The sequence below is a fragment of the Haliaeetus albicilla genome, chromosome 10 (assembly GCF_947461875.1).
Source record: "Haliaeetus albicilla chromosome 10, bHalAlb1.1, whole genome shotgun sequence".
In the NCBI taxonomy this organism is placed as follows: domain Eukaryota; kingdom Metazoa; phylum Chordata; class Aves; order Accipitriformes; family Accipitridae; genus Haliaeetus; species Haliaeetus albicilla.
Window position 1 is genome coordinate 145,938 of NC_091492.1, and position 20,348 is coordinate 166,285.

The 20,348-nt window shown below is 39.3% G+C and overlaps 1 protein-coding gene across 1 annotated transcript in view; it reads right to left on the reverse strand.

Moving 5' to 3' along the window:
* Positions 1-20,348, reverse strand: part of AP1G1 (adaptor related protein complex 1 subunit gamma 1) — a 50,854-nt gene that overhangs the window by 28,980 nt on the left and 1,526 nt on the right. Inside the window, exons 2-3 of the mRNA XM_069793160.1 lie at positions 6,574-6,777; positions 2,334-2,458 (exon numbers count right to left, since the gene is read on the reverse strand). Of these exons, the coding sequence (XP_069649261.1) occupies positions 2,334-2,458; positions 6,574-6,774 (326 nt within the window). The 5' untranslated portion in view covers positions 6,775-6,777. The remainder of the gene's footprint in view (positions 1-2,333; positions 2,459-6,573; positions 6,778-20,348) is intronic.

Sequence of the window (20,348 nt, forward strand, 5' to 3'; positions counted from 1 at the left end):
GGTACTCATGTCGCCACAGTATCCAGGATTCAACAATGTTGAAGAAAGTAAGAAATATGGTTCCTGGTTTGGGAGGCGAGGGGAGCTGGGGATTGCATGACAGGAGAGCTGGGGAAACGAGTGCTATGTAACCAAATGCGCACAACGTGCAGAAAAGCAAGAGACAGTATTCCAGTTGTAACATCAAGCAGCTATGGCAACATGCAGATGAAGGAACAGATAGCACATGCCACTAAATGGGTTGTTTTTTTGTTTCCTTCCTTTAACAAATTTTCAGCAGCTATGTAAAGCCGTGTATATAGCAAGTACGTGCTTCACAAGGGTGCTCACTTTTTTTGTATCAAAAAATCTAGGTCTTGCTTTAAAATAATGAAAGAAAATGCCATAAATCAAAACCTTAATGTCTAAATAAAAGCAAGACAAAGTAGTACATACAGAAGCCAAAGGAGAAAGCAATAAACAACCCACTGAGATGGTGGGAAGCTGTCCACCAGTTTTGCTCAGCTTCAGTCTGACCCATTTCCAGTTCAAACTCACTACATCCTTACCACACAAATTCAACTTAGCATGAACAGTCAAAAGAGGTGTGTCCTGGTTTCAGCTGGGATAGAGTTAACTGTCTTCCTAGTAGCTGGTACAGTGCTATGTTTTGAGTTCAGTATGTGAAGAATGTTGATAACACTGATGTTTTCAGTTGTTGCTCAGTAGTGTTTAGACTATAGTCAAGGATTTTTCAGCTTCTCATGCCCAGCCAGGGCACCTGACCCAAACTGGCCAACAGTGTATTGCATACCATGTGACGTCCCATCTAGTTTAGGAACTGGGAAGGGGGGGGCGGGGAATCGCAGCTCAGGGACTGGCTGGGTGTCGGTCGGCGGGTGGTGAGCAATTGCCCTGCGCATCATTTGTACATTTCAATCCTTTTATTACTACTGTTGTCATTTTATTAGTGTTATCATTATCATTATTAGTTTCTTCTTTTCTGTTCTATTAAATCGTTCTTATCTCAACCCAGGAGTTTTACTTCTTTTCCTGATTTTCTCCCCCATCCCACTGGATGGGGGGGGAGTGAGTGAGCAGCTGTGTGGTGCTTAGTTGCTGGCTGGGGTTAAACCACGACAGGTGTTAACCTAGCAGCCTGGATCTAATGGAAGAGCCTCACAGGTATGAGATTTCAATGAAAAATCTTTAGCCAAGTGTCTCTCCTCTCCTGGACACTAGGTCCAAAGTTAGCAGATCCTCAGGCCCACAGTTTTGTCAAGTTTCTTTCCAAGCACTTTGAGGCCACAGTCTAACTGAAGATCAATACTTGACTTGTTAATATCTGGGAGGCTTATGTTCTAAAAGTAACCAATAATAAAACCAGACACACCACACACAACCAAGCAGGCCTCTGGGTACATCAGCTAGAACCCAGTTGTTCCACTCCTGCTCCCATCCATCTTGAAAAGGAGTGTTATTGGAAATGCACCAATCATCATCTACTAAACTATGATGTAAACCAGTCCCTGTTTAACAGCATCTTACTGAGAGAAAAGTAGTAAAAGAAAAAAAAAATTATTTCCCATCCCCTCTTGTCTGATTTCAGCAAGATGCCAAGCAGACAGCATATCCCCAGTTGCTGCCTTGCTTCCAAGGAAAACAATTCATCGGGACCGTTAGGCCAACCTTAAAAAGAAAGCAGGATATGCAGCCTTGATCCTTGAAATTGGACGACTCTTCAGAGCTCGTCAGCAGAAGTCAAGTAAACAAACACAGGACAACATGGCTGCAGCAATATATATGACTTTGTGACATACAATGGCCAGCCTGTCCAGCCTACAAAGTTTTAACAGTGTTATAAAAACATCCTGATTCAGTCATATTTAAAAGGTGCATGGACCTTTATTGATGCTGCATTACTGCTTGCCTGGCTCTTTCCTACTGCAAGCTGGAAGATAACTAATTTACAGAAATGGAAGAGAGCTCTTTACAACAATTAGAGGTCTTCTGCACTGGCTAGGCAGCTTACTGTGGTTATTTCATCTTCCTGAATTTATTTAACATGACCTCCAGAAACACATACTACCATTCTGTAACAGTAGTTAAATGAAGTGTTGTTTGCCACATACACCTCTTCAGGACCAATGCAATTTTATATTCTGTTCCCTGCAAGGAAGCTAGACAGGATCATCCAATACAGTACCATACTAGAACAGTCTTGATTGAAGATACCAGTTTTCTAACACAAGGGAACAAAAACTAAAGTACTCAAAATATCACTGTCAGGAGTGTACTTTCAGATCCTGAAACCTCAAAGCATGTGTTGATGGAGAGAGAGGTGGTACCCTTACTTCTTGATGCAATTGGTCATAAGAAGATGGACATCCTGTCTCTCATCCAGCAGCAACATGGCACCTAAATACCCAATGCGCTTGTCTGTGAATTTCTGAGAGGCAATGAGCTTGAGGCACTCCAACTGGAAAAAAAAAAGGAAAAAAAGAAGAAAAAAAAAAAAGACAGAATTAGCTTAAACTACTTCTTAGCTAGAGGAGAAACAGTTTGAATTTTGATGTTTACTCATTTAGGTCTCTCAGAATGCATTTTTAAAAGTATATTTTATTCCCATTTTGGTGATGTGGAAAACAAAGAAAGGTTAAATGACCTGCCCAAAGCTCCCAGCAAGCCAGCAGGAAAGTCATTAGCAGCTCCTGCATCTTGAAGTAGCCAGACACTGTTGGCCTTCCATGACCCCAGATATACCAGATATGTGGGTTTATGTCAGATGACAAAAGTAAAAGATAACATATTTATAGAGACAAGAGATCCATCATTAAAAACAAAATCGTGAAGAAATCTAGATCATGTGTCATGTTTGATATGCACTGGAAACTTCTGAACCAGGCTTAAATGGGTCCATCTACCTAACATAGAGGATCAATGCTCTGTAAGTTAAGTCGTCAAAAACAGTTTTTGTTTATTATGATCTGTAACTAACTTGCTAGCTAGGTAAACCTTAGATAGAGTCAGAGGTAGTTAAGTTTTTGTGCTGCTCTGCAATTTCTATTTGAAAACCTGAAGTTCGACTAAAATCATATGCATTGTAGCCACTACAAACTTCCTTTTCACCACGTAGAAATGTCAACTGTGTTCAACAGCATAAAGGAGATCCCTAAGATAACATGCATAGCTGCCACTTGCACTGAGCTATTTAAGAATTTAATTGCTAACCCATTTTTAAACTTAACACTTTCTTACTGCAAAAAGGGACATCAACCACAGAGATATTCTGACATTACTATGCACTAAAATATTTTTCTCTAACAGATAACTCACCAGGTATAATCAATATCTACTTTCCAGACAGGAGGTAGCAGAAATGGCTTCTCAAAACAGGTAAGAGACCTACCCCTCAAAAACACATCCTGTAAGTCTGTTTTACAAACTAGCTGGGGCAGCAAGTAAGCATACACAATAGGTTTAAGGAGGGGTCAGACAAAGCTTGCAACAGATCCATTTTAAAGGAAGTAAAGGGGGCATGCACAGGCAAAAATGCAGGGCATCATGAAAAGTTTTTCATGGTCCCTAGCTATAGGAAGCTTGAACAGGGCAACAGAAACAGGTGAGATGCAAGAAGCACACACACATCAGGAAGGTAAAGTTGTACAGGATACTGATAAGAAAATTAAAGTTGAAGTGCCAGAGAAAGTAAGTGCTATAGCCTAGCCACTGACAAGTTCTTACAACTGCATGGCATCAGAACATACAACTCAACTATGCAAGAAGTTGTCACATATGAACACCTGGCTAGTGCAGGTGACTTACCAGTGACAAACTGGTAAAAAAAAGCTTGAAAGAAAGCAAGTTCAGTTTGCTAGGTTTAAAAGGGGCTGAAAATCTAGACTAAAGAAACACCTCTGAACAATAAGATCAGTCATCCACAAGGATAACTGAACTTGCACAAACGGGCAAGATCAACCAGGGATAAGGTACAGAACACTAGATATTGACCTCTTATCTTTCCAGTGCTTTCTGTAAGAGAATAATGCACCACTGAACCAATTTTCTTCCTCAGGTTTACAAGATACTTTCTTATACAACCCTCTGCAACAATGCAATGTAGAATTGATGACATCTAAGCTACAGTGTAAGAGCCAACAAAGGCAGAAGACGAATGACTAAGAAAAAGCAGAAGGAAACTAATGACTGCAACAGATACTGTCAGACATATTTCTAATACTTTTGAATTTGAAAGATATTATTGAAATTTACCCTGTGAAAGGCTGTTGAGTTCTTTTTTCACTTGTATACAAATACATGCAAACTAGCTTCATGCACAGCAATACTGAGAAACATGATCAGCTGAAGCTCTTACTAGGTCTAATTAGTGGAAGAAATCTTGATACCATTATATCCATTTCATTCAAAGGAACAATTAAAATCTGCTACATCAGTACTGTAACAGATACATTAGTAAAGCCAGATATGATACAGGCATATAGCCAGACTACAACTTACCCGAGTTTTTACTGACATAGCCACTCTTCCAACTGGAATTTTTTTGCAGGTAGAAATAATGACAATAATAATAAAGTTATTTGACCATTTGCCCAAGCTGCCTGACAACTTCTAAACTTGCACAAACGGCCCTTGCACACGCTCGAGACAGCTTGCCATCCACTGCATCTCAGCATGCACTGGCTAAATACAGTGCTCATGCTCGTATTTCTGTATAAGATATCCTCAGTCAAAATTGAGGATCCCTGGCTTGGAAAGAAGTAGATCAACTATTCACTACTTCTGACACCTTCTCTAAATTCTCTTTTATTATTGGTTACCCCATCCACACTGTTTGCTGAAGTCAGATGTCTGCTTACATCTTTAAGAGAGAATGTCTAACACAGCCTGTGGCTCTCTTCTGTTTTCACCGAAACATATGTGCTGCATATTTATCCTGTCACTCTCAGAAACTTCCTGTCTGCAGTGCTGGACTGTCTATCCACAAGACTCCACTGCTGGAACAGCATGTCTCTTCAACAGGTCCCCAACTCACACAAACTACATTCCACCTACACAACATAAGCACTTTGAAAGATTCCTTCCAGTTATAAGCCTTGAGGACATGCAAAGGTCTGCAACTTACTTGGAGAATACTTGTTAAAATCCCTTCTCAGGCTTGGGCCCTTATACCATCCTGAAAGTGCAGCTGATGAACTACATGAGAACCAAGGCCATCAAATGAAGCACTCTGTTCCCAAAACAGTCAGCACAGATGCTTCTGTTTGAGATGCAGCAACCCCAGCAATAATAGGTATTGAATAATCTGTTTTATCCTTCTTCCACTGAGTGAAGAGGTAATTTACCATTACTGACAAAAGCAGAAACTGAAAAATTAAGTCTTCCATATATGGGATTAAATACTTGAATAACAAGATAAAATAAATGAAATAAAATTTAAATATGTTCCTAACATAGGTCAAATGTAGAAATTCTAGATGACACTTATCTGTAACACTTTTCATTCTTCTTACAGCTCTTAGATACTTAGCCTTAATTTTTGTGACAGGAAGTTTCTCTCTTGGACCAGGGAGTCTGGCTACGTGAAGTGTTAAGAACAGTATAATACACAAATTCACTTGCTCTTATGCAACAACTCCTTATCCTGAGAGAAGAATCCAACGATGCAGAAGTAAGATGATGCAGTTTATATGCAATAGCACAGCCCTAACACTAAGACTATTTGGAATTTGATTTCAGTGGTTTGAGTTTACTGCTTCAGTGAGACATGTCAGGATTGGTAAATCCAATCATGAATGGATAGACTCCCAAGACATGAAGCTACTTAAGGGATACAACAATTTGACGGACTTTTTATTTAGCTTTATGGAAGGCCTAGGTTAGATTGCTACTAACAGGACACTTACTGGCTTCTAAGCAAAACAGACTATGCCCCAAAGACTAAGAAAAGCTCAACCTGAAGAACATCTTGTAGATCAAGAACTTCCAGCTTCCTGTCTCCCTTTTCCACAATCTACCTGTGTCAAAAATAGTGCATCAAAAATAAGCCAAGAGATGGAAAACTCATACCAGCGTTCTCCAAGTCACCTCACTAAGATGGGGATAAGGAATATCAATTTTTCTTGTTGCTGGGAACAGACCAGCTCTTATCTGCCTAGAATGGATTGCTTTAGGAGGAAAACGGTATAGAATCTCCTTTGAAGCATCTGGTATTTTCCATCGGAGACAGAACTCCAAAGTGCTCTTTTGAACCCATTTAGAAATATCCGCATGTACTGGAATGTGGTTTAAGAACTACTGCTCTGCAGAAAACACAGGCAATGAGGAGCAGTCTGGCAAAAGCAGACTAACCCTAAGCTTCATAACAAAACATGTAAGTCTCCAAACAGCAGATCTCACAAAGGCAAAACTAACTAACATAGGTTCAGAACATACATGAAGACAGACCTCAAAACATCCCAAAGAGCAGACAGCAAAACCGCAGCTAGGAATGCGCCGAAAAAGTCAATGTGCCCAAAACACACAAATCAGACTGGCATATGCACATAGCACAGCAAGCATTGAACTCTGACCTACCTGTCCAAAATGTGCAGGGTATCCCAGCATGTGCATATACAGCAGCTTTGCAACATTTCTGCATCGGTATGTGTTATCTTCCTCTCGGAAGGATGACCGGATAGCAGCACATTCCTTTTGGATCATCTCACGCTCTTCTGCCTGAGTTCTTGCTGTCCGGATGGTCCGGATCAACTCCCGCAGTCTGATGGGGGCTGGCATCCTCTGGGAGAAGAAAGAGATCTGTAAACCTTGTACTGTACCTAAAGGCTTCATAATGGTCTCATACTTTTGCCCTTTTTTTTTGTTTGTTTTTCTTTCTTACCCTACAATTATGTAAGTAGAAGAATTAAGAAAATGCAGACTGCTTCAGTAGCATGGTTAAAAGTAAACTTGAAAACCAGAGGAATTCATTGTACCTCGCATTTGCTTTTCCAGAACATTAGAAACAGGAATTGCTATGCTTTGACTAGCTGTCAGGTGAACATAACGTGACTCCCCCACCTGAAACAGGCAGAAGTGGCACTCTGCAAGGTATGCTCTCATATTCACATCATCTGCCTCTCTCCAAAAAAGTTAGGCTCCAAAGAGAGTTGATCCCAAAATCATGACAACTTGGGACAGAAGTCCTTTACAAAAAGCAATGCTGTTTAATAACTTGCACAAGATTTCATGCAAGTGTTTCAGATAGCCATGCTTCAAAAATCCTGCAAACTTGTGCCATACACACTTCCTTCTTAGAGGCACGGAAGTGAGCAGAAAAAGCAGATGGAAGAGCAATCCTAGCTGTGTGGACTTTTCAGAGAATCTTCATTTAAAAATAAATAGAGTTGACACCATCCTTTTATGACAGCCCAAACAGAACAATCCTTTCTAAAACAAACAAGCCTATCGCATTACTGTCTGGTGGCACTAGTATGAAAAGAGTGTGCAAGGAAAGTGTATTCTACATGAACCCCAAGCAGTTTCACTTCAGATGGAATACTGATTGAGCCATCTGACCTAGAGAGCAATTTAGTCTTCTGAGTACCCCTCCAGAAGAAAATGGCTCTCAAACAAAAGCCAAACTTTAGAATTAAGTTCCAACAGTTGAACTTTTTAGTTCATGCTCACCAAAGTTGACTTTTGACTTTCTGGGAGATAAGACTATGCAAGCATATCTACAGTCTTCTTTCATCCACGCTAGACTGCGAATGTAACTAAGCCATTCTGATAACAGATAATGTCACACCAACTTGTAAAAAGTTGCCATGGCAGCCTGCTACAGATTGTCTGGGTCACTGTCCTCCCATATGTGTCATACGTTTTAAGCAGGGCCATATCAGAAAAAGATGCGCATTCAGATGCTGCAGTAACTGGCTTGCATGACACCACAGAACAGGCAGGCTGGGAAGCACACAGAGTTTGCTTTTCTGCAGCAAACAAGTCCCCTGCTAAGAGAGGTACACATACAATGAGTAAAGGTGGACTCACAGTAAGACAGCTGAATGCACCTCTGTAGGTCTGGATTATAAATCTGGTCTCCTACAGAATTCATGTATAACACTAAGTCTCGTCAGTCAAACCACGTGGATCCCTCATATTCCAGTTCCCCATCTTCATACCCAGAAGGTTTGAATTTGCAGAGACACAAAGCACTCAATTTTGAAAATACAAGAGTAGAGGTGTTCTTCCTGCATAAGGAAACTCTGCCCCAAAATGCAGACACATGTAGGACCAAGATTATTGGACAAGTTAATCCTTAGTCTTGCCTCTCCATGTGAATTTATAACAGTTCCTCACATGACTGTGATATGAATAAATTCATGCTTACTACGCATTCAGATGCTACACTAACACGCATCACGGAAACGGTCAAGGGGTAGTAAAAAATCCATTTCCAGAACAGTATTTGAACATGCAATAAGGCCTTTGAATGTGGCAGTCATGTTATTTTAATGTAGCTTGTAATGCTCCTACACTGAAAAGATCTTCCTACACAGCACCTTATCTACATGCTTATGGGGAAACCTTTACTTAGATGGAGTTAAACCCTTAACACAGACCTCTGCTCTCCAGCTAACAGTACAAGTGATAGCGATAGAACTGTGATCTTTCAGCAGCAAGTTAAGATCATAGGATCACAACAAACAGAACATGAAAACCCTGCAGAGCACTAGGAGCAGTACATTGAGACACATGTACTGTACACAGTCTTTGGAGATTTCAGATGCTGAAGTGCAAGTCTCAAAGGAGCACGTACAAATCATTTTTGCAAATATTATTTGGCCAAATTGGAAGACTATTTCCACCAGTGCAACAAAATACACATCCTCAAAATAAAACAACAACTCCCCAGCACTCATACGGGGAGTCAGCCAGAAGCATAAAGGTTTCAAAGATTTTTCAAATAAAAGGTAATTTAATTCTGTCCATTTCCTGCTGTATCCCCCCGCCATCCACACATAATAAAATACCTCTCCTACCCTAAGAGAGCAAAAAACTTTTCTAAAAGCCCGCAAAAAGCCTCTGATGAATAGCTTGCTTGGGAAACTTCAGAATGAGCAACTTAGAACTATTAAAAAAAAAAAAAGAAACTAGAACCATGAATTTAAATGGCATGTAAAATCAAGGTAACTGGGCAAGAGTTAATGCAAGCTAGAGTTCCAATGTAACACATACTAGTTGCTTCCTAGCTGTTGTCTGGTTGTGTTGCTTTACTCTGTGGTAAATTACTCTCAGAAAAAAGGGATGAACCCAGATTAACTGTGTGCTATCACTGGGGACTTGTTAACATGCTGCTAATTACACCCTACCACATATCCCCAAAAACTTGTTTGCATAAGTCTATCCTTAGAGCCTGCCTTCAGAGCTGAAACTCTTGAATAAAACTCAAAGCACAAGGCTTGTCTACCAAGGATGTTATTCAGCAATAAGCTAGGATACAACCCCCTCCCAAATTCTACGACTCCTTACAACATGCTTAGGTTCATGTTTCTATTCTGAATTTGTCATATTGGAAGTGGCCTCAATTACCTATAAAAACTATTCTTAATTAATTCAAGTTGACCCCTTGTTTCTGTAGTAGTCTTCAACTTAACCTACTAATTTACATGAAGAATATGATCTGCCAACTCTTCACTGTTCTAAGTGGGCAGTCAAAGGCGGCAGAAAGCAGATCAGATATGGCCATACCAAGTCTGATCACAGCTCCGCCCTGTTTAGAACCCCGTCTCGGTCAACAGCAAATGCCTAGGTAAGAGTGTAAGAACAGGGCAAGCATGTAGCAATACTTTCTCAGAATTCTCTTGCAGTCTTCAACAATTTGTGGCCCAAGAACTTCCAAAGCCAGAAATAAAAAACACATCTGGAGCGCAGGTAAACTTCTAGAATCAACAATATTCTGCAGAACACAGCTTGAGTTCCACAGCTTCACTGCATGACATATGGAGACCCTGCTACTTCTTCTGTTTTGCATTTCCAACTGTTCGTTTCCACTGATACTCCCAATTTTTCTACACGCTGCCATTTTTATCCTTCCCTCATCCTCCCCAGTCTGAAAAAGTGCAGCCTCACATCCAAGCCCTTCCATGACTGACTACCTTTGTTGCCTTGCCTGCACATTCTACAATTCTCCTGTGTCCCTTCTGAAGGGGGAAAGGAGCAAAATGCTGCATGCGGCTTTTAAGAGGTAGATGTACCATTGATTCATTTGTATAAAATGTCTTCTATTTTGCTCCCTATTATCTTCCAAATAATTTGCAACAGTCAATTTGGGGTTCTGATTGCTACAAAGTACTCTGCTCGTGTTTCTCACAAACAGTATCATAAACCCAAAAATCTCTTTCCTGGGTGGGAAAGGTCTGCTTAAAGTCCCTAATTTTTAAGCCTGGCCTCACTTACTGCACACACATTATCACATGGTTCTAAACTGATCTTGATAAGCCGTGCTTTTGTTTGAAAATTGGGAAGAAGTTTAAAAAAATTAAAAAAAAAGCACTACTGCAGGAATATTACTCTACAGTCTACAGGCAATAATTTTGTAATCACTAGGACCGCTCCTTCCCAGGCTCATGCTTAAAGAGGTGGTTCCAGTTCTCCCATTGAGCTGACACTGGCATTCCTGGGACAGTACACCACATGAGGTGTCCTGTACATCTGAAAACCAGCTTGCTACTTTCCTCCCAAGAGTAGTAGTCTTAAGATGCATCAGTCTGGCTTGTGCAGACACAAAGGCAACAGTGAGAACATACAGCTTTGGGAGACCTGAGATGGAGTGGGAAAGAGATGAAGTGTTCCCTCCAGCAGTAAACCACGCTTATGCTATGGTTCTGCACCCTAGTTAAGTTGATCTAAAACTTTAACATTCCTGAGAAGACAGGCTAGGCAGTGGCTATTACAAGTTAAAACCATGACTGACTTTTTTATTTTAAAGAAAGAATTATTTGGAAGCTTTTTGAAACACCTATATATGTCTCCAAACAAATGGAAGTTTGGCAGCAACTTGCTTTGACATCACAAGTCCGTTTGCTACCACTCTGTATTTGAAGGGTTTATAAACTGCTGAACACTTATATCTTCAGCCTGTGACTTGTACAATCGCACTGCCTTCCCTGCCGTGGGACCAAAACATTCCATAGGTATGCCCATAGAGGGCTTCAGCATGTTAGGTTTGGCCCTGGACAACAGAAAGTAAAAGGACAGACAGCCTAAACAGTTTTAGTAAATGGGAAAACAGCATTGAACAAAGTCACCGTATATTCTAAGTGTAGATTTTTATGAACATTTACTTTGCATACTTCATGAGTGTTAAGGCAGGACTTCCTACCTCACTGAGAAGGCAGGTAAAATGAAAACAAACACTGAAGATCTAGCGTGATTTCACCCCAACATCATCCAGGCACTGAACAAAATGAATAGTCTATATTTACAAATACCCTTGCATAAATAATCAGCAAGCCACACTGTAAAGATTATTTTTCCTCCTTATAACCACAGGAAAGCAAGCAGAAACAGCATTTTGGAAAGCGAAGAATTAAAGAATAAGACTCATAATCAGATGATAGCCAAATTACAAGGCTACCTCCTGTTTTCATCTAACTTACATGTAACTTCATGTAACACACTTACAGGCAGTTACTACAGACACAGTCCAATCTGAACTACTTCCTAAGAGCAATTGTGTCCCACACATGCTTCCTGCCTGATAAGGACAGCACAACTCAGAACTGCTCTGATGGAGGACAACATGAAGGGCAAAAGACAAAGCTATGATTTTCCACTGTTCAGAACTTCTGTCTTTTCTTTGTGCTGCAACTCCATACCTGGTCTTTTTTAAGTCAATATTAAATCATTCAGCTTTTTAAAAAAATATACCTTTGAATTCTTCCCATAAAAGAAGTTTTACACCCACCTATAATAAGATATTGTCTCCCTCTCACAAATCACTTCACATGCTTATTCCTTGGGGCTTGAGCTCCTTTCTTATGCACACGCTCTTCTAGCATTTCCACGCATAGTAATTCCCATGCAACGCAACAGGTCAGCTTTTCTTCCTCTCTACAAGAAAACGCTCTCTTACTACCAACAAATTCTTACATGAGGTATTTGATTTTTGCCTTCGGCAACTTTAAGATTCTTCTGCATGCTAATGCACTGGAAATCTCATCTAATTTTTAAGTTTCAGACATTTCAAGTAGAAGAAACTTTGTGTGAAGAAACTTTGGACACGAGAACACTTAAATTCAGAAACATTCCAGAACAGATTAACATTTACCTATTTATCAACTATTCCGCAGCTTATTATAATGCTGACAGACCTTTAATTACCTTGGGTAATTCCTGCTGATTTTGTTAAGCATGACTGTTCGCGTGACACAATATGCATATACCCAAACAATTTAAATGACATGGTGACAGCTTTCTCACTAACAGACTACATGATCAAGTATCTATTGCCCTGTATTGATGCACTACAGAGCATAAATGGGAAATTGCAGAGAACAACAGCAGCCATGCCAAGTAAGGCATAAAACAGATCTAACCCAGTATCCTGTCAGGATGGGAAGTAGTGGGTTTCTAGGGGAAGTAACAGAGAAAGTACATCTCCTCAGTACCTTCCCTACTTCCAAGATTTGCTGCAACTTAAGGGACTTCCTGAACCACAGAGAGCATCTTTGTGCACAACGCCTCTCTACAGATCTATGGATTTATCTAATCACTTTTTGAAAGCATCCAACCTTTTTCTGATTCATACCCATGGTAATAATTTGCACAGTTTAACTACACATTCCATGAAAAATTATCTTTTGCTTTAAACTTGCTGTCTGACCAAGTAAGAGATACTAAATGAAATCCTTGCACCCTGAGAAAGTAAGTACTCATCACCTGTTAACTGATTTTATGTCATCTATGATTTTGCAGCCTTTAATTATATCAACCCCTCAGCCACCTCCCTTTCTAGGCAGTAGAGTCCTACTCTAATCTCTTCCTGTATGGAGCCATTGCACAATTCCTTCATATCGCTCTGCACCTCTCAGAAGTCCACTTTTTTTTTTTTGTTAAACAAAGAGTAGACCTATAAAAACTATTCAAGCAGTGGGTGCACCATGGGTTTACACAGAAGATATTTTTTTTTCTTTGTACTTAGAAGTTAAAAATGTTTAAACTCACTTTGCCTGTTTGGCTGCTACCTTTTTTTATAAAGATCTACAGATAGCTCAAAGACCTCTGGCTAGAGTGACAACTTATTTAGATCCTTTCACTGTATATTTATCTTTATAGCAATTTCTTTTCAGCGTAGGCACTGCTTTGCATTTATTGACAATGAATTTGTTTTACCATCTTATTGCATACTTCCTTAGTATCACAAAATCCTTCCACAGCTTTAGGGTGAAACTGTCACCTCACTATTCACTCCTCTTCTCCAGATCACTTTACGAACACGCTTAATGGTACAGTTTCACAGAGCACCTCTCAATAACCACTTACTATTACAAAAGCAGACAGATTTTCTCTCATTGCTTGGTCACTTTTCTTTCTTCCTTAGCTAGTTATTAATTCACAATAAGATCTCCCTTGAAAAACTGCACTGTAATGCAATAAAAACATTTGGTTAGAGTGTCTGTCAAGATTTCTGAAGAATCCAACAATTTTATATCCAGATAACCCTTCTCCATTTACTAAGAACTTGTCAAGAACCACGCAGTTCCTGGGTCCTCTCCTGGAGCCCTTTTAAAAAAAACTGACATCACATAAACTACCACCTACTCTTGCTGTAAATAAAGTGTTGATTAAGATAGTGACATATCAGATATACAATTTGAACAATTTGAGTTCCTTCAGAGATACTGGTGAATTTCACTTTCTATTGGCAATTTATTACTAATTTTACCTGTTTGTTCCATGAGTTCGTTTTGTGACATTTCAGTTTGAGAGTATTCCTCACAGATTTCAACATGAGAACGCCAAGAGGTTTTTCCATATAAAATGTGGACACCCCCACCCCCGAATTTTTTTTCTTTACACACTGGTTATCAGTCAGACTTCTAGCGTATGTCTCTGCTACGTATCATATTCCTATACTGGGCAACAAAACAGAGTCCTTTCCAGGCACATGGTCTTTAAGTATCACTGGAACATTTTAAAAAACAAAGAATGCATCTCATCCATGCTGAGGTAGTGAGAAAATTAATTATGAACGCTAACTGAAAAGAAGGACAGGAAAATAGATCAAGAAGTTTGCTTAGGAATGTAACGCAAAAAAACCTTCAAACAAGTATTAAGCAGTTCTTCCTTTTTACTGGACCTCTCAGACACTTTGTCACATTTGAAAGACAATCAGACATGGCTTCCACATAACCACCAGCAAATCAATTCTCCTAGACCACCTCATTGTCTCAGTTCCCACCTATACAGCACAGATAATACTGACTGCCCTGGGATTCTGAAGGCATAATAGCTTAAATGCCTCTGTTACTGCAGCATTATCCCAAGCAGCAGCAAGGTGAAACAAATATGGTCAGTTTTGCTACAACCTACAGAATGGCTTCCTACTACCCCTACCAGAGGCATCTGCAGAATACATACTCCTGAAAAGCCATGTGTTGCCCACAAAAACCTTAACTGCAGTCTTAGATCGCTGACCACATCAGGTGACAAGCATCAAGATGGTACTGACACAAGGTCTACTGAGTAAATTAACTACAAAACTGGGAGAAGCCAAGCCAGCAGAGACTGCTGGGGCAGATACTACCACCTAATTAAAAAAATACAGCTGCACATGCTGTATTTTTTCCTACCCTGAACGAAGGAGCTGGAGATGCCTGAGCAGTTATTTTTCATGTCCTGCCTGTTAATCTCTCCCAGAGCTCCAAAATTAGCAGCATATGCCCCTTGGTGACCAAGCAAAGATCCACAGTTTGTAGAGGTCAGGAAAGCTGATCATCCTAAATGCAAGCCACCTGAGCAAAGAAACCAGGTTTTGTGCAGGTATCACAAGGCTCAATAAAGTAATTCAGAATCTCAGTTTCACTCTCCAAGAAAATTCCTTTAGCTTTTTGAGGTCTGTGTATTTTCATACTCAGAATGGCGACCCAATAAATCATCCACACCACTTCCTGGGCAATCCCCTGCTCATCTGGATGACTCGTATGCAGGGGCAGGCTGTAACTGAACTACTAAGTCCACAATGCTATGACTTGAAGTAGCATGATTGCAGGCCAGAAGTATGCATTTTGCAAACTTGGTGGAAAAAGAGGCAGAAGAGGTAGAATGGAGGCAACGAGATTACATGCATATTCCTACAGGATGGAAAACATTAATTCACACAAGATAGCAACCACTTCACACAATATAGTTCAAACCAGTACGCACTTGCAGATGTGCAGCTAAAGAAAAAAAACCCCATACTACTAACTGAAAGAGAAAAGACTGCACTGGCTCCACTTTTCTTGTTCCTTTCTAGAAGAAATACACATAAGAAGTGCCATGCCCTTCATCCCCTTAGTCAAATCAACTCTCAGTATTACTTCTGTATCAATTTTCTAGGATTCTGATAGATTGCAGAATAATAGGAAACAAACATTTTTCCACATACACACTGCCAAGCAATCCATGACTGGCGACTAGACTCACTGAGCACAATGACAAGCTGTAACAGCAAGACGGGCACAAGGTGGATACAGAGCTGGCACTCTTGGAAGCTGCAGCATAATAAAAGGCACGAAAAATGGAAAAGGGCTCCAGCAAGCCCTCGAAGATGATTTACTGGCAAGTATTCATGACTTTCCGGATCATATAAATGAAGTATGGACAACATGCAGCATAGCCATAGCATGGCTCTGCCAAGGTGTTCAAACAGTTACAGTATCAAAATCTTACTGGGACTTGATATACAACCATACACACTTCACTAAAGGAAGGAATTAGGGCTATACATCAATAAACAGATTAACAATGAGTTAAAACAAAAAGAATACTAAAGAATTACAAAGGCAAAATATAAATAGGATTAACCAATTTAGAGCTCAGAATTAAAACACTTAAGTGATCATCTAATTTTAGCTATATAATTTGTCTTGAAATGAGGCAGAATCTTGAAATTCACACTATGAACCATGTGAAAGATCAAGAAAAGTCAGCTTCAGGTGAAAACTACAAAGCTATCAAATAGAAAACTGCCATGAAAAATTAAGTTTTACAGACTTTTCTGTATTACAGAAATGCATTTTATTGCACAAGATAACTACCAGAGAGAGGACAACCATATCAACCGGTAATAGCAGACCTGAAGTTTAACTTTAGCTGGCTAAATGCTGCTTAGAACTTCCTTCAAAGTAGCAGGTCTTGTTCTTCTGGATTAGCTAACATTTTTCACCAGTACAGGCATATGTTTTTATTCTTCGCACATTTAAAAATTGCCTTGTCATTTGTGTTAAAGTAATTACCTCTTTCCTCATTTTGTTTACAGCAGCAGTTTCCCTCTGCCATTTCTTTGCTAACTACAAGCTCTAGAAATCAGGGATGATCCCCAAATACCCGGAAAGAGGCTACCAGTTAATATTTACAGTATCTGGTAGGATTGAATGCAGATTCCTTCCACCTCACCAAGTCTGCTTCCCCCTTCTCATTTTGAAGGCCTTGCTCATTAGAGTAACTTACTATCAAGATCAAAGCTTCTGAAAGAGTTAAGATACCTAACTCATATTAGTTCCAATGGTATAGGTGGCTGGTGTCTAAGTTCCTCTAAAAAAATAATTCCAGCTTTTTTCCTAGTCTCTGGATTGCACAAGAGGTGTTAGCTCAGTGATTCTCCTCCCTCTGCTATTCATGAATTCTTCCCCTGAACCAATTAAAAAAAGGCATTCTTTCTTTATGCAACTCATTCCTAGTAAACTACCCAAAAGTGAAAAAAATTAAGCAAGAAAACAAAAATCGTAATGTATTAAAAACATTTCGGTTTTGTCTAAATTATGCTTCTAAAGCACTACTGTCTCCCCTTTTATGGTCTTTTACTAGTTAAGCTTGTCATGTTTAAAGTGAAAGATTTTATTCAACATGCCATTATGCCAAAAATCTTTAGGTATAGAACATCACTAAAAGTCTCTCTTACAATACAATCAAATTCAAATATGATCATTCACCAAATATCCTTTTATATTTACAAGAAGCATCTAATATTACCAAAACCCACATGTAAAATTGCTCAAGTACTTCAGCCAAGCTATATTCCTCTATCAGGAATTGCAGCGTAAAGACAAAAGGACTTACTACCCGTAAACATGTAACTGAGTTGAGACCCTTCCCTCCTGAAGCTATTCAGAAATGTTAGCTTACATGTAAAAAAAAAAAAAAATTACACCTACTCCTTCAATATATTAATGAAATAAATACAATAAAGTTGCCTAACAACTTGTTTACGACAAATTATCAAATTATCAGACGTGTTTTAAAATTCCATTACTATTTAGCCTTGAATTCTGGAAACATTAAGGCATAAAACCCATAGGAGCTCACGGAATTATTCACAGAAAGGCTTCACTGTTTGGGGAAATTGTCTGAATTTTTCAGTTCAGGTAAGATACATACCCAGTTATAGCTCTACCTGTAAATAGCATTTCTGAACTCGGTTCATGCTAGAAAGCAACCCAAGACTGAAGAAGCATACACTTTCAAACACATTTAAAATACACAATTTAAGTTGCTCCACCCCAACGCATGCATAAGTAATCACATTCATCAAGCAAAACCAGCTTTTGGGAAGTTACATAATTAAAGCCTGACCCAACTCCCAACTGACATCAGTAGCAGAACTCCCCCTACTTGCTTCAGTGTAACTGAATCAAGCCTCCGGTACACAAAAGCAGAAGATACATCTGGACTACATGAAAGGAATAACTGCAATGGTTAAGTACAAAATACTGATGGCCTCAACTCCATACTACTATCAGTGGGCTTCACACTTCTACCAGATAGTTTAAAAAAAAAAAAAGACACATTGGCAGTAAAAACAGAAATACACACTGCAAATAGAGATGAAGCTGTGAAGAAAAGCAGAGATATTGGTATATGGTCTAGTATTATCAATATTTATACAGAAAACAGTAAACACCTAAGCAAGGAGCAGCACCATCATCATCAAGAAGGGCAAAGAAGGGCAAAGACAACACAAAAGAGTTGAGAGAAAAAGCAACCAACCATACAACATTCCAAGTGGAAAAGTAATTTCTCTTGAGAAAAAACTATTTAATACAACAGAGAACTAGAAAGTAAGTAACATCAGAAAATCGAAAAGAAATTAAGGCAGCAGGGGGCTTCAAAATACAGTATGAAAATAAAAGGCATCAGTATTATACTTTGCATTATACAAGGACAGCATGCAGGGGGAAGAGGTCAAGTAAGGAAAAAAATTGCCTCAAAACAAGAGCTAAAAAATAGTCTCAGAAGAAGTGATGGTCCCATTTCCAGTTACATTCAAAAAAACCAAGAAATGTAGCACAAGAGTATTCAAGAGGCAAGCCACCATGCTGTTCAGAAGCTGAGAGGAGGATGAGATACAGGATAGTGACAGAGGATGTTACACTGTTCTTCAAGACCTTCAGTTTTAACAGATCCTACGAGCATGTCAAACAATGCAGCCCTACCTCTCTTTTCTTTGCTTCCTGTGGCTACAGCCCAACAACAGAAGTTAGTGAGACTAGGTAAGCACTTTTGATGAGGTTCCCGTTCCTGCACAACAATACATACACACCAAACCAAACCACTCCTGAACTGGCTTCAAAAGATGGACTGAGCTTTCAACCATTACAAATATTAACTTCAACACCTGCCAAAGAAGAAAATAAATGTTTCCCTTTTTTTAGAAGCTACGGAATGAAGCACTGGAAGAAGAGTTAGCACATCTCCACAGCTGATCAGCGTGACAGATGAGGTCAGAATTCCAAATTTCCTGGCTTCTGTTTCCATACTTCAATCACCACTGACCTACATTAACTTTGTATTTCTGACCTGCTTCTAGTTTCCTAACTATTTTGATCTGCAAGATAATCCGGTTATTTTACTTCCTGTTCACTTTCCTGCAGAGTTTAAAAAAAAAATTAGCTACTACTTTGCGACAAAAAACCCCACACCTTTCTTTACCTTGGTTAATGCCAGATGAAAGACAAGATGCCACATTTTTACATTCATTAATATAAACTTTACAATATACCACCTAACTTCAGCTATGCCCTAGGAAGTTCTGAGTTTAGATTTTACCTATAGCATCTCTGCCAAACAGCAGATAAAGACTAATACTGCTACTTGTAGTATTAGCAGGTTCACTTGTACTCACGTTACTGTAACTCTTGTTTTTTGAGTTACAGCCTCATCATGTATTCACTTATTAACTCCAAAACTCTCATCCAATGAAGTAATACTGCTACCAAGGCAGACCAGACCCTTCTCCGCAGAGAACAGCTGAGTATCACCTAGAACAAATTAATATCCCTTTCAGCCCTGTTATTAAAAAATACCAAGAAATCAAACCACCCATCCCCTGAAGTTACATACATTGCCAACTCAAAAATAAAAACAAATATTCACACTGAAGTGGCACAAGAATCTTTAATGAATGAGTGCCATCAACTTTAGAAGCAGTTAAGATTTTTATGAGCCCTTACACTTTGAAAGGCGACTTTCCAAATCTGAACTGCATTAACCAGTGCAGTTATTCCTATCACACCACCTTTAGGAAAAAAAAAAAAAAAATTAAAAATCAGATCAGCAGTCAGGAACAAAAGCAACCAAACCAAACCACAAAAAAAACCCACCACCAAATGAAAAAAAGAAAAAAAAAGAAAAAAGGAAGATAATTTTTTTTTTAAATCAGAAAAGGAGGAAATCTGAAGTTAACTTACACACTGGAGACAGAAAAGCTGGGTCCCTTCACCAAACAATTACCCCAGACCAACGTTCCCCTTCTCAACTCACAGGAGTTTAAATACCTTCCCTTCCTTCTCCCGCCAATCAAGAGGTTCACACTGAACCCCTCAGAAAAAACGCAAAATCTCTAGCCTTCATTGAGCTCTCAGGTACCCAGTAAAGTTTTCAAATCCTGTGCCAAATACCAGAGCGTACAGGAGTAGGCAAAAGAAAGAATTTGGCAATAGAATGGGACATGCAAATAAACAAAGGAAAAAATAACAAGTGCAGCTGGGGGTGGGGGGAAACAGGCACACAAAAACCAGTTAGTTGTGCAGTGTCACATAGAAGTGGAACAAGAAAAAGAGGAAAAGAAAACCTAAGAACACAAAAATCTCTGCCATTTTAAATGTAAG